At 37.6% G+C, this 12,977-nt stretch overlaps 1 protein-coding gene across 8 annotated transcripts in view; it reads right to left on the bottom strand.

Moving 5' to 3' along the window:
- Positions 1-5,021: 5,021 nt before the first annotated feature.
- The window catches only part of blnk (B cell linker), a 149,776-nt gene continuing 141,820 nt past the window's right edge, over positions 5,022-12,977 (bottom strand). For all 8 annotated transcript variants that reach the window (XM_069900488.1, XM_069900487.1, XM_069900490.1 and 5 more), the window contains 6 exons: positions 12,765-12,852; positions 12,592-12,629; positions 7,860-7,957; positions 7,194-7,277; positions 6,960-7,115; positions 5,022-5,215 (listed from right to left, as the gene is read on the bottom strand). In XM_069900488.1, the coding sequence (XP_069756589.1) occupies positions 5,096-5,215; positions 6,960-7,115; positions 7,194-7,277; positions 7,860-7,957; positions 12,592-12,629; positions 12,765-12,852 (584 nt within the window). In that variant the 3' untranslated portion in view covers positions 5,022-5,095. The remainder of the gene's footprint in view (positions 5,216-6,959; positions 7,116-7,193; positions 7,278-7,859; positions 7,958-12,591; positions 12,630-12,764; positions 12,853-12,977) is intronic.

Genomic DNA, 12,977 nt, shown 5'->3' with positions numbered 1-12,977 from the left:
CCAGGTAGAACATAGTCCACATGAAATGCTGTCAAAGAGCAGCAACAATCAGTAAGGATGCACAAAGATACTCTGTTCTTGCTGCTGCCATCAGCTAAGAGTTATCGGTGCTACAAGGCTTACCGCACGACTCAGGAACAGTTGCTACCCCTCCACCATCAGACTTAATCAATCATACCAGTCTTACTTTGCACATTATTTATTATTGAATACTTTCAGAACTAATTTTACCTCTGAGTTCCTCAGCAAAAAAGCGTCTGCAGTATTTGATGGTATATTTCTCATATGGTTTTGTTACATCTCTGCAAAACGCTTCTCTGATATGTTTGATTTGTTCAAATACATTTTCAAACAAAAGCATAAGGGACAAGCAAGCTGAAACAACATTTTGACTGCATTACACAGTCACTTTGCACTTTTAAATTAATTTACGTTTCAGAATCTGGATTTATTGTCACGATCAGGTTATGAAATTTGGTATTTTGCGCCAGCATCATAATGCAAACATACATAACTATCTTACAACTTTACTATAAAAGATAAAATTATAGTGCACAAAAAGTAAGGCACTGTCTTGGGTTCATTGATTATTCAAGAATCTGTTGGTAGTGGGGAAGAAGCTGTTCTTGTGCTCGTTTTTAGGCTCCTGTACCTTTTCCCCGATGGTAGCAGAGTGAAGAGGGCATAGCCTGGGTGGTGGGGGTCTTTGAGAATAGAGGCTGCTGTTTTAGGACACTGCCTCTTGAAGATATCCTTAATGGAGTTAACTGGTGCCTGCGATGTCACAGGCCAAGTTAACAACCCTCTGGAATTTATTCTTGTCCTGAGAGTTGACTCCTCCATACCAGGCAGTGATGCAACCAGCCAGAATACTCTCCATGGTACATCTGTAGAAGTTTACGAGTCTTCGGTTACACACCAAACCACCTCACATACCTCACCAAGTATAGCTGCTGGTAAACCTTTATGATTCCATCAACACGGAGGCACCAGAACAGATCCTCGGAGATGTTGACACCCAGGAATTTGAAGTTCTTAACCCGCTCCACTACTGAGCCCTCGATGTGGTCTGGGTCATGTTCCCCTGACTTCCTCCTGAAGTCTACAATCATCTTGGTTTTGCTGACAATGAGTGCAAGGTTATTGTTCTATCTCCCTCCTGTATGCTTCCTCGTTTGTGAGTCTGCCAACAACTGTGTTGCCATCAGCAAACTTGCAGATGGCATTAGAATTGTGCCTGGTCACAGTCATGGGGGTTTAACAAGTAGAACAGTGGGCTAAGCATACACCCTTGGAGTGTGCCTGTTGATGTGGTCTTCTGATGAGAAAGTCAAGGATCCAGTTGCAGAGTGGAGTACAGTGGCCTAGAGTTTGTTGCTTCTTGACCAGCATTGGGGAATAATGGTATTGACGGGTGAGCTGTAGTCGATGAAGAGCAGCCATATGCATGAATTTCTGTGTTTGAGGTGATCCCTAGCTGAGTGGAGAGCCAGTGATATTGCATTTCTCTATTTTGTATACATATCTTTCTTTTGAATACAGTTACAGGTGATTTTTGATGGTCCAACATGATTTTTTGAGGTTATGATGGCTTGAATCTTTCAATTTTGAATTGCAATCTGTTCCCATGCTTGCAACCTGTAGTACGCTACTCTCTTGTGACGCTGGGCAATGGTAGCATCACATGAGAGTAACGTACTGCATACTCTCATGATGCTGACTCAAACACGCTCACAGTCTAGCGAGACAGTGTACTTAAACAATCCATGTCTATTAAATGCCCATGAGTGTCTCCTCATATCCAAAAATTAATTTTATTTCAATGCTTCAAACATTCTTCTTGTCCAGTGTACAATAGTTTTTTTTTCCAGTGTGGAATAAAAGTATTCAAAATTGAATTATAAAAAATGGTAGGTGCGGTATTCTCTTTCAACTTACAATTTTGGTTTATGCTGGAACGTAACTCCATCATAAGTTGAGGAGCCCCTATATTGATAAGTAGAAATTCTGCTTGGTCCACAGGAAATAGAATCTCAGGGTTGTATGCGATATCGTGTCTGTAATGAATCTAAACTCTAACTGATGCTGCGTCTTCAATGGCTAGATGATAGAGAGTTCATCACATGCCTGAAAAATGTTATACCTTCAGACTTTACTGTTCATTGCATCGGTCACTGTGGCTAAAAACAGGAAGATGTTTAAATGCTTTGCTATCACTTGTCACAAAGACTGTAAACTTTATAAAATCACCCCCCACCCACCCCCAAGACTGTATATTACAGCAACTATGTAAAGTCAATGACGAACATTTCTAGATACTGAGGCTATCCAAAGGAAATTGTCGTTTTGCTGCACTGTGGGATAAGATTATTTATTTTCTTTCTCAGTGAGCAGGGAGAAAAACTTAATGCAAAGGGAGACTTATTTTAACTGACAAATATGTTTGACAAACTCAATTTATTGAATGAGACCTTTCAGGTAAACACAAAAAAATCTCATCGATAGTAAGGCAGCCATTGTTTCTTTGTCTACTGAGGCTATATGGGTGGAGCTGAGGAATGGGAAAGGTATGACCACACTCACGGGGTTGTAGTATAGTCTGCCCAATAGTCAATGAGAATTAGAGGAGCAAATCTATAGCGAGATACCTGACAGCTGCAGGAAATACAAGGTTGTGATAGTAGGGGATTTTAATTTTCCACTTATTGACTGGGACTCCTGTACTGTAAAAGGGCTGGATGGCTTGGAGTTTGTGAAATGCGTTCAGGAAAGTTTTCTAAATCAATATATAGTGGCACCAGTTAGAGAGAATGCAATAGTGGATCTCCTATCGGGGAATGAGACAGGACAGGTGACAGAAGTACGTGTAGGGGAATATTTGGGTCCAGTGATCATAATGCTATTAGTTTGGATGATAGGTCTGGACCTTGGGTTGAATTCTAAATTGGAGAAATGCTAATTTTGAGCAAATGAGAAGGGATCTGGAATGCATGGATTGGGATGTTGTTTTCAGGTCAAGATCTATGAGGTAAGTGGAGGACCTTCAAAGGTGAAGTTTTCAAGAATACAGTGTTTGTATGTTCCTGCCGGGTTTGAAGGCAAGATTAACAGATATAGGGAACCTTGGTTTTCGAGGGATATTTGAGATCTGGTTCGGAAGAAGTGAGGGGTGTATAACAGATATAGGCAACATGGAGCAAACGAGGTACTTGAGGAGTATTAAAAAAAAGGCAAGAATAAGCTAAAAGAAATCAGGACGGTATTAAAAAAGGCATGAAGTTGCTTTGACAGACGTGAAGGAAAATCCTAAGGGTTTCTACAGGTATATTAAGAGCAATAGCAGAGTATTTAAAATTATGAGAGGGTAAATGTAGGTAGGATTTTACCACTGAAGGTAGGTGAGATACAAGCCAGAGGGCACGAGTTAAGGGGGAAAGGTTTAGGGGGAATGTGAAGGGGAACTTTTTCACATAGAGAGTGGTGGAAGTGTGGAACGAGATGTAGCATTCTATGGTTCAAGGAGCTCACTAAGGTTTTCATTTTGTAAGATCTATTTTATTAAGTTTTCACATCGTCAAGTTTATTCTCAAGGTTCCATAACTACACAATATGCTTTAAGAATCTTTAAAAAAAAAAATTTGTAACATGTATGTTGATTTATTTATTTTTTCTTCATGTTAAATAAGAATGCTTTCCTATTTGACTGTCTGTTCTGGAATCATAAGCCACAGTTACGTCAAGGCCTTATTTTTTCACCTCACATATGTTTTGTGTTGGTCGGAGAGAAGTATGGAAGAAATCAACTAAACTTGACTGCTTCACAAGGAAATGGGCCCATAAACTTTGAGCAGGGTCTTAAGAGGGCCATAGACAAAAAAGTAAGTTGAGAATGGCAAAGCACTGTCCAAATCAAGGTTGAATAGAATAGTCTCCATGCTTCATTCTGTAGAAAATTCATGTGAGCACTGTCAAATATACCCTTTTTTCTGCATATCCAAAATTGGAAATAGGAATATTTGTTTTTATTTCCAAAATGATTTCCTCCTTAGCACGAGTTTCCCTGTTTTTGTACCCTTACTTCCTGAGCCATCACTTTTTAATATGATGCTCTTTCAAAAATTGTTACTGACAATACCTAGCTCTCCTGGCACCTGTCTTGTTTCTTCTACTGGTCTAAATTATTAGACTGTTCATTCAAGACAACAGTATAGGGTGGCAATCTTCCAATTAAATGCTGCTTAGTCCTCACCACAAAAGGATAGACCAGATAAATTAGTGCTGAGCTTGACTTATGTGAGCTTCTGACCTAATGAACACCATTGTTGGCGTAGCTTGTATCCACTTCCATGACACTGTCCAACTTTAACCTTGCCAGAGGCAAGAATGAGGCTTGCAGCAGGTGGCCTATGTGACCTCACGTGGCAGCGTTGGGTGTACAGCTATTTATATCGCTTCAAAAGTGAAGCTTTGCAGCTTTCCTTATATGATAATGGCTTCATGTATTGATTTTATTTGCAGCACCATCCAATGTCACTAGGCAAACATTAACTTCTGCCAAAATATATTTTGTGCTGTTGGTTCACGATCAAGGATTGAGATTGGTCTACTCAAACTCCTTCCTTGACTAACACCTACAACCAACAAATTCATTTCATCTCCTCAGGCCACCAGAGAATTGACTTGCATTACATTTTCATCCTGTATTAGCAATAATTAAATATTCTAACAATTTAAATATTATTAAAACGAGAATACAATACCTATTAGGTCAGGAAATGATTGGAGGTAAGTATCTATACCATTGTTCAATAGTATTAAAAAGCATGTTCTTAGAGTTGAAAAACATGATTTCTTGTGTAATCTGGGTTGTAGATATTTGGCATGGCGCAGTGATGTGTTGAGTTGAAAACCTATTCCTTTGCAGACCAAATGGAGGGTAAATGATTCCAATGCTTATGTGCATAAGCCAACGGCTCAGAATTACAATGAACAAACACTGTGCCCATTATAAAATGAATCACTTGTAAGAATTTAGACAGCTTTATTTAAATGATATAAAATGGAAATGACATAAATACTGTTCAGTTAGCACACTTCATGAATCATTGACTGGATACTTCAACTTGGTAGAATCTTTGGTGTTACTTTGACTGTCAATGAGGACCAAAGGATTCTTTTGATGGTTTTCAATTATGTCAGCAATGCAGGCAAAACGCTAAAGGAATAGAAACAAACATTTTTTGTTAGCCTATTATAATCCTACTTATATGGACTCGTCACATTAATTTTCAACATTTTTGTATCCAAAATGTTCCAAGGTTCTCTCTTTTTAAAAAAAAAATGAGCTGAAAATAGAAGGGAGAAAGGCCTGGTCAAGGAAGATTTTAGTAAGAGACTGCTGAGTAAAGGAGGGTGATAGCACGAGGAACTGGTGATTCCAAAGAGGAAATCGAGATGGGATCACTTCCCTTTAATTTTGGAATAAAAATAGAATTTAAATCTCCCAATACTTGGCTCCGTTCTGAATATAACTAATATCCTGTCTGAAATAGAAGTAGAGTTTCTTGGTCTTTAAAATTTATTTCCTCTTTATTAATGAGTTCAGTACCAGGCCAGGAGATCTTGAGGTAAATGACCAAAATTTTGATCAGTTCTGTCCAAAGGAACATCTAGGGAGGAAAGAGATAGCTAGGATAGGGACTTATGGAGCTTAGGAACTTTTCAGCTGAAGAGATTAAAATAATTTCATAGAAATTATTACTCAATATGTCAGAGCAATGATGTCCCAGGGATTGTTAGGCTATGATAGAATAGATACATGGCAAGGAGTGAGACTGAGGAAGGTTTTAAAGTAAGGATCTGAATTTCATAAGACATAAAGCACTATTTTGGATGATCTTCAGTTTATGAAACCAACAGCAAGTCAAGCCACCTGAGAATGGTTTGGACTGAAGTTAAGATGCTAGAGGCGTGGATTAGGATTCCATCATTGGATCAGCTGTGATGCCATCAGAGTCTGGTGATGGAGCTGGACAGTTGCCAGAAACAGAACAAATCAATAAACAGGGAAAATGTTTTATAGTTGGTTTGGAATGGCCTTTATCATATTGGGACTAAGTTGGAAGACATTTCTTCTCATCCATTTTCTTTTTTAGCTATTTGCCAGGTCAGAGAGTTTAGGAAAGATGGGTGCACACAAAAACCTGCTCAGTTTTCAGATGTTGCTGATGGACTGCATACAGGTGAGAAAAAAAAGATAGGCAGAGATAGATTCTTGGGAAATTAACCAGATAAATATGAAGGGGGGTGGGGTGGGGGGGGGGGTGCGTGGAAAGCTATTCTATAACTGTGTAAGTGAATCAAATCAAGTGACTGTAGTTCCAAACTGATGGACAAAGGCAGGGAGATGTTGAAGCAGAATGGTGTAGTCAACAGTAACAAAGGCTGTGGCTGAGTCTTGAAGAATGAAATATATCCTTTATTATTGTCACATATCAGAACCAAATCTGTGAAGAATTCAACAGAAAGTTTCAGGAATGATCAGCACAGATTTGAAGGGAGCAGCTTGTTCAATTGCTTTTGAGAAGGGAAGCAGGTTTGAGATAGGGCAGAATTTTGCAAAGAAAGAGTGGTTATAATTAAGATTGAACCGTAGAAAGGTGAGTGTAATACCTAAAAAGAGAAACAAGATGATGTGCTAATACCATTTTTTGAATTTTACCCCATGGATTTTTTTACTCTAATTAATCCACTAACAATAGGTGACCCTATCCTAAAATACAAAATTTGTGAGTATACATGACGTACAATCTAGTTAGAAATACAAGACACTATTGTGCATTTTCGTAATTCAGTTGCTACAGATTCCAATCCTCTAAACCATTTTTAGCTCTATGCAAAATAATTAAGTGGACTAATAATCTTTGGAAATTGAGATGCATGAAGGGTAAATTACTCACCTCTTCGCCAGTCTTCTCTTTTCCTAACGCATACACTTTTGTTGATTCAATGTAACGCACAGGAATATTGTAGACCTTTCTTTTGAATAACACAACTAATGTATATGGCTGCCGTGTGTCTTGCCCAGAACTTTTTCGTATGAGATATGATCCATCCTGCTTTGCATAAAAAGTGCATTTAACTACAAAAAATTGATTTGATGTAAAACTGCTGTTAGAAATTTACTCTTGTACCTTATTGAATTTCTGTAATGCTTCTTCTGCAGATCTTCGGTCACAGTGTTTTGTAAACCACACTTGGCCATTTACACTAGGGTCCTTTTTAAAAAAAAGTTAAATATCAAATGATACTAATATCATTCAGTATTGATAAAGAAATCCAGATACTTTTAAGAACATTTTCTCCCTTACTACCACACACAGTTAAGTAGAAACTTAATATGATATCTTTGATGAATTTTACTTAAAAATAACTCTGATACATTTTGTGGAAGGAGTGGATGCAAATATTCAAATTGAGAGTGGGAGAAAGCCACACATGCCCCAAAATAGGATTATGTGCAATTTGATATAATATCAATGACCATGTCCTACCTAGCCATGGCACTGCTTTATCTCCTTTGATTATCAAGTACCTACCTCTACCCTAAAAACATTCACAGACTTTGCATCCATTTTCCTGCAGTGAGATTGGACGAAGAGGTGGACAGTACATAATTGTCTAGTGAGTCGAATTTTAGCTGCACAAAAGACTTTGTGGTTTAATATTTGTAAGGATCACACTTGGAGAAATAAATGAAAGATTGGGTTTTATGAAAGAAATTGTTAGGATGGAGCTAACTGATCTGAATACCCTTTTATTTCTGTAATCTATGAAAATGATGAATACATTGGTTTTACCTGTTCCAAACTTGGATGAGATACAGGACTGGGAGGATGTAGTGGGACACCATGTCGTGCCGAAATTTCATTATGTCTAGTAGGAATTTCTGGAATATCTAAAGCAATCATAGTTAAAATTTAATTACTTCCCACATTAACATCAATGTTTCCCCATATATTATCTCTATTGAACTAATGTATAGTTTCCTAATAAAAGCCTATGTTGCAAACTGAGCTTTGCTGGCTGACAGAGACCAGAGGAGCCTATTCCCAGCTTCCATTACAGAGAGTTACAGAATTATGGTATAATTGCAGCATCAAATAGCATTCTGGCTTGATGCAATGCAATTGGTTGCCTTCCCTTGTTCCTACCTTGCTAGTTTTATTTTGCTTCAAGCTTTTCGAAGAACCATGCCTGAATTTAGCTCCACTATCAATTGAAATAATGAATTCCACATCCCCCTTAAATCATCTCTCAGTCTTCTCTGCTCCAAGGAAAACAATTCCAGTGTATTCCAGTGAAACTTCTCATCCCTTGCACCTCTTTAGTAAAGCATTTTCACATAATCTCTGGCTTTCATATCCTTCACCAGGTGCATTCTCCATAACTGGATGCAGCATCCCAAATGCACCTGGACCAGTTTTCCTTTTTAGAATTAAAAAAAAATTAATTGTCCCTCTATTTTAAAGGCCAAGGACCCTGTAAACCTTAAATTTTGTCAATTTGATTTGTCATTTTAAAATAAAAATAACATTGTTTCTCTACTCCAATTCCCCTTGAATGGGTCACCTTTATATGGTTCCTTGTTCTACCTGCTAATTTTTCTGCCACAAAGGTGCATATTGCATCATCCTCTTGGTCTATCCTTATCTTTCTCTCTGTTCACTACACACCCAAGAGTTATATCAGTTGCTTCTTTTTAATTTGTCAACTTTGCAACCACTAAGCATCAAGATATATAAGAAGCAGGAATCCCAGAACCAGTCATTTGGAAATACCAGTATCTACCTTCCTCTGGCTCAACAAACGATTGTTTACCACTATTCTCTTTTTTTCTGTCCCTAAAAGTCATTTTATTATTTATGCTCTGACTGACACATTTTTATTTTGAGGGCATCAGTTTTGTTCACAAGCTTATTCTGCACATTTTATCAAAAATTATCTGCAAGGCCACAAACACCTTCTCAATCATGTTCCTCCAATCAATTCTCTATTATCCAAGGTAAAATAAAACTAAGTCTAGTTAGTTAAGTATGATTTGCTTACCTCTATTAAACCATGTTTATCCAAGTAATAATTCATCTTACTAAGATGACTGTTTCCAGGATTTTGCTTGCCAGAGAAAAAAGTCTGACAAGCTCAGGATACTGGGTTCATCCTTTTTAAAACAATTTTGTAACATTACAATTCTCTAATTAATTGGTACCAACCCTTTAGCTAAACAATATTTGAATAATGATAGCTTAATTTTCCTCAAAACCTTATTCTACTTGTGTACAGCCGAAAGGCCAACATGGCCTGTTTCCGCTCCGTAAATGGTTATATGGTTAATATCTTTAGTATCTTGTCAGTACAATTTTTAGTCTTCTCTAGTATCTTAACCTCTTCGCCTGTTTTCTTTCAGAATAACTTTTTTGATCAAGTTAGACATCAAGTTCTCAATTAATACCTCTGCTGTTTTAAAACTTCCTCCATTTGGTCCCTAATTGGCTCCCCCTCAATGCTAATTACACACTTTCTGCTTCTGTGCCGATAAAAGACTTTAGGATTCCTTCTTGCGTTAACCTCATGTCTACTCTCATCCTCCCTTTGTTGCCATTTCCTGATTTTACTCCCCTCTGATCTTTCTGTAGTTAATTCGGTGGTCACTGACACTTCTGCTTCGACTTTTCTCTTTTATCATCCAGGAAACTTTGACTTTAGTTGGCCTCTCATTCTCTCTTGTAGAAATGTAACCGACCCCAGCTGGACTATCTCCTATTTAAAGCCATCAATAATTGGATTAAAATTTTATCTACTACCCTTCAAATTTTAATCATGTGTATTCCATTTTGTCTCCTTTTCTTGGCTTCTGGTTCTTTCTGACTGATTATTGATTAGATCCAGCACATTACTGTCATGATAATGAATATGTATGAGATGTACCGGAAGTCACGTGGTATGAGAGAGAGATAAGAACACAAGCAGGAGAACAAAGGAAATGGGAAAATAAAAAGCCACTGAGAAGTTTACCTGATAAAACTTGTGTTTAATGTTTTATTAACTTCACATTTCGGGCCACAAATGTGACAATTACGTTTCTTGTTGGATTGGAAACATTCTGCTTCAGAAAGTTCTGAAATGTTCAAAAGTTCTTGCCCATTTCTTTCCCTGTCTATATTGAAATAACTCTGACCAATGCATTCATTCCTTAACCCTTGAATTCGTACCCCTCTCTAATACGTCTGAGTTGTCTTCTCTGTGAAGATACTCCTTCACCTTTCCTTCCCTCTTTTAGTTAAACATTTATCTAGGGACATTAATTATCCAATAAGCCCCTTTTTTTAAAAACTGGATCTCTGTTGACATGACATTGTATATTCATGCTTGCACACACAAACACACACACATAATAAAGCTATAAAATTTGTTATTTCAATCTAGCCAATCATGTCAATGTTCCTCTGGTATCACATATCTGCAAATTTTTGTGCATTTTTTTTTGTTTTGGTGCTCTATCCTATGCAGAGACCTATAATCCATAGTCTTTGAGCAATGATTGGCATTTGCTCCATCTTCCCACTGAAGCATTTACCAGCAGCTGACAGTCGTGGGAATATGGAACTTACTAACCTCGTAACTCTGCTTTTCAATCTACACCCTTCAGCCCTCCTCAATTTATGGGAAACCATCATATTTTAATTTTTAAAAAAACCAATATCTGATGTCAGCATCAATTTAAACAGTTATTATTGTCTCTGAAATTTGTTAATACAGAATTGGCAATTCTAGGATAGAATAACAATTTGGAGCAAAAGTGAAATTTATTCTTAATCCAGCACTTTGGTACCCTCTGTTGAGCAGTGAGTCTGCGGCTACATTCCTGTATCAATGATATTTTTATATAGTTTTTTCTTTTTAAAAACAAAAAAAACAGGTGTGGATATTAATGATGTCTAACTCATCAATATTTTGTATTCCAAACTATTAAATTACTATCATGCAAAGGCCTGTCAGCTGGAAAGTATACCTTGAAGCTAGAAATAATGTTAAAGATCAGATGTGCAAAATACAAATGATTGCTTTTACCTCCAGAATTCTGACCCAGAAACAATAAAAGTTTGTTTCCAAGTCAGATTGGCCTGTGGGGGTGGGGGGGGGGGGAGGGAACTTGAAGGTATCTAATATTCCCATTTGTCTTTTGTATTATCAGACAGTTGCATTCGCAGATTTGGAAGCATCTGTTGAAACACTTCTGAATTGGCAGAGCATTTACTATATAGAACACTTTGGAGTTGAGCTGCATGGGTGGTGGAGCAAGTGAATGCTTAGGAGGGGGATGGCATGAAAATAAGTTAGGTTATCTGAAATTATGTGGAGCTTCACAGTGCTAGTGGAACTGTGCTCAACTAGGGAAGTCATAAATATTATGATATAGTCATGAGATGTACTTGCAAAAGGGAATCTTCAACATTACAACCCAAATACAAGTGTTGTACCTGCACTCTGTCAACCTGGCTACAGGTATGGCTGATTCTAGAGTTTTTAGAACTTGTATGTTGTTTGGCCCACAGTTTTTGATGTTTTTAGCTGTCTTGGCTGAATTGTGTGGACTGCTTTAGTGCAGTCCTTGAAAGAAGGCGGAAGTGAATCATTCACTTGGCATAGCTGGGAAGTGTTCAACCTTTTGGTTCACATTTAGATTTTCACAAGAATGTTACCAGGAGTAGTGAGCATGTGCTGAATAAGCTTCATCCTTTCTCCCTGTATTCTGAAGATGTTACCTCCTGTTGTTTAACTTTCAGTACAGATGATTTTTTTTTAATGTTTAAAAGATGGAACATTTTGGATCACCTACTACAATCTAGCAATCAATGATTCTGCTTTTATATTTATTTCTTAATCCTAATATTTGGTTTTAGAGTCGGTGCTGAGCAATTGCTCAGCAAAAGGAGGTGTAAGGTTCTCAATCCGTCCGATCGCCTACAGGGCACGCTTGGGTGACGTGTAGTATCTGTTTGGTCACCCAATCAGGATCACATGAAACCATGGATTGCAGATGGTGAATGGTGTTTACAAGCAGATTCTACAAATTGGAATTTATGGATGTAAAACGAAAAATACTGGGCAGATGAATCTGCTGATCAATGGCCAGGGCTACCTGTCCAGTATGGACACTGCAACTGAAGGAGGCAAAGGGAAACCACTACAGTAATTCTTTCCTTGTATAATCATGAACTCAACATTGACTACAGTCTCAGCTCAAGGATGGAGCCTTCACCAAAGGAGAACAAGGGAGGCAACAACTACAATTTGGAGGGTCAGTGATTGTGACAGATGGAGAGACATGATTGCCCATGGTAAAAGGCAAGGCACCTGAATAATGATGACAAATATTTGGTTAATATTGCACTTCCCAATCATTTAATTATTTTCAATTAAACAAACATACAATCAATTTCATAGAGAAGCAATTTCCCTTTCAATACTTTTAGGGTATATTGTGTTAACAATTGTATTATTCTAGTGTGGCTTTACTTGAAAACTTACTTGGATGGTTTGTAGGTGGTAATCTTAAAACTGGTGGTCTGCCAACAGAAATGAATGTTAGTACCAATGGTATTTTAAATTGCTACTAAGATTATAACAAATAGAATAATTTTTTATTAGTCCAATATGTTTAAAATTGAGTGTGGATAAATAGTAAATAAGTAGAATAATACTTGGGACCACAGCGTGGTGCTGGCAATGCCGGAGGTTCAGCTGTAGGATTTGGGAGACGAGGTTTTTCAGGAATCCAGGGCCTTTCACCTGAGGGGAAATATTTGGAAATGTCACAGATCTAAATATGATATCATGGTTATGTTTGTAAATATAGCCCTATAAAACTGGGGAAAAGATGCACGGTGAATAACAGCACTGTGTGGAACACGGAG

This window comes from Narcine bancroftii, chromosome 10 (genome assembly GCF_036971445.1).
Source record: "Narcine bancroftii isolate sNarBan1 chromosome 10, sNarBan1.hap1, whole genome shotgun sequence".
Taxonomy (NCBI): Eukaryota; Metazoa; Chordata; class Chondrichthyes; order Torpediniformes; family Narcinidae; genus Narcine; species Narcine bancroftii.
The sequence above is the reverse complement of the archived record's forward strand: the minus strand, read 5'-3'. Positions and strand labels throughout refer to the sequence as shown.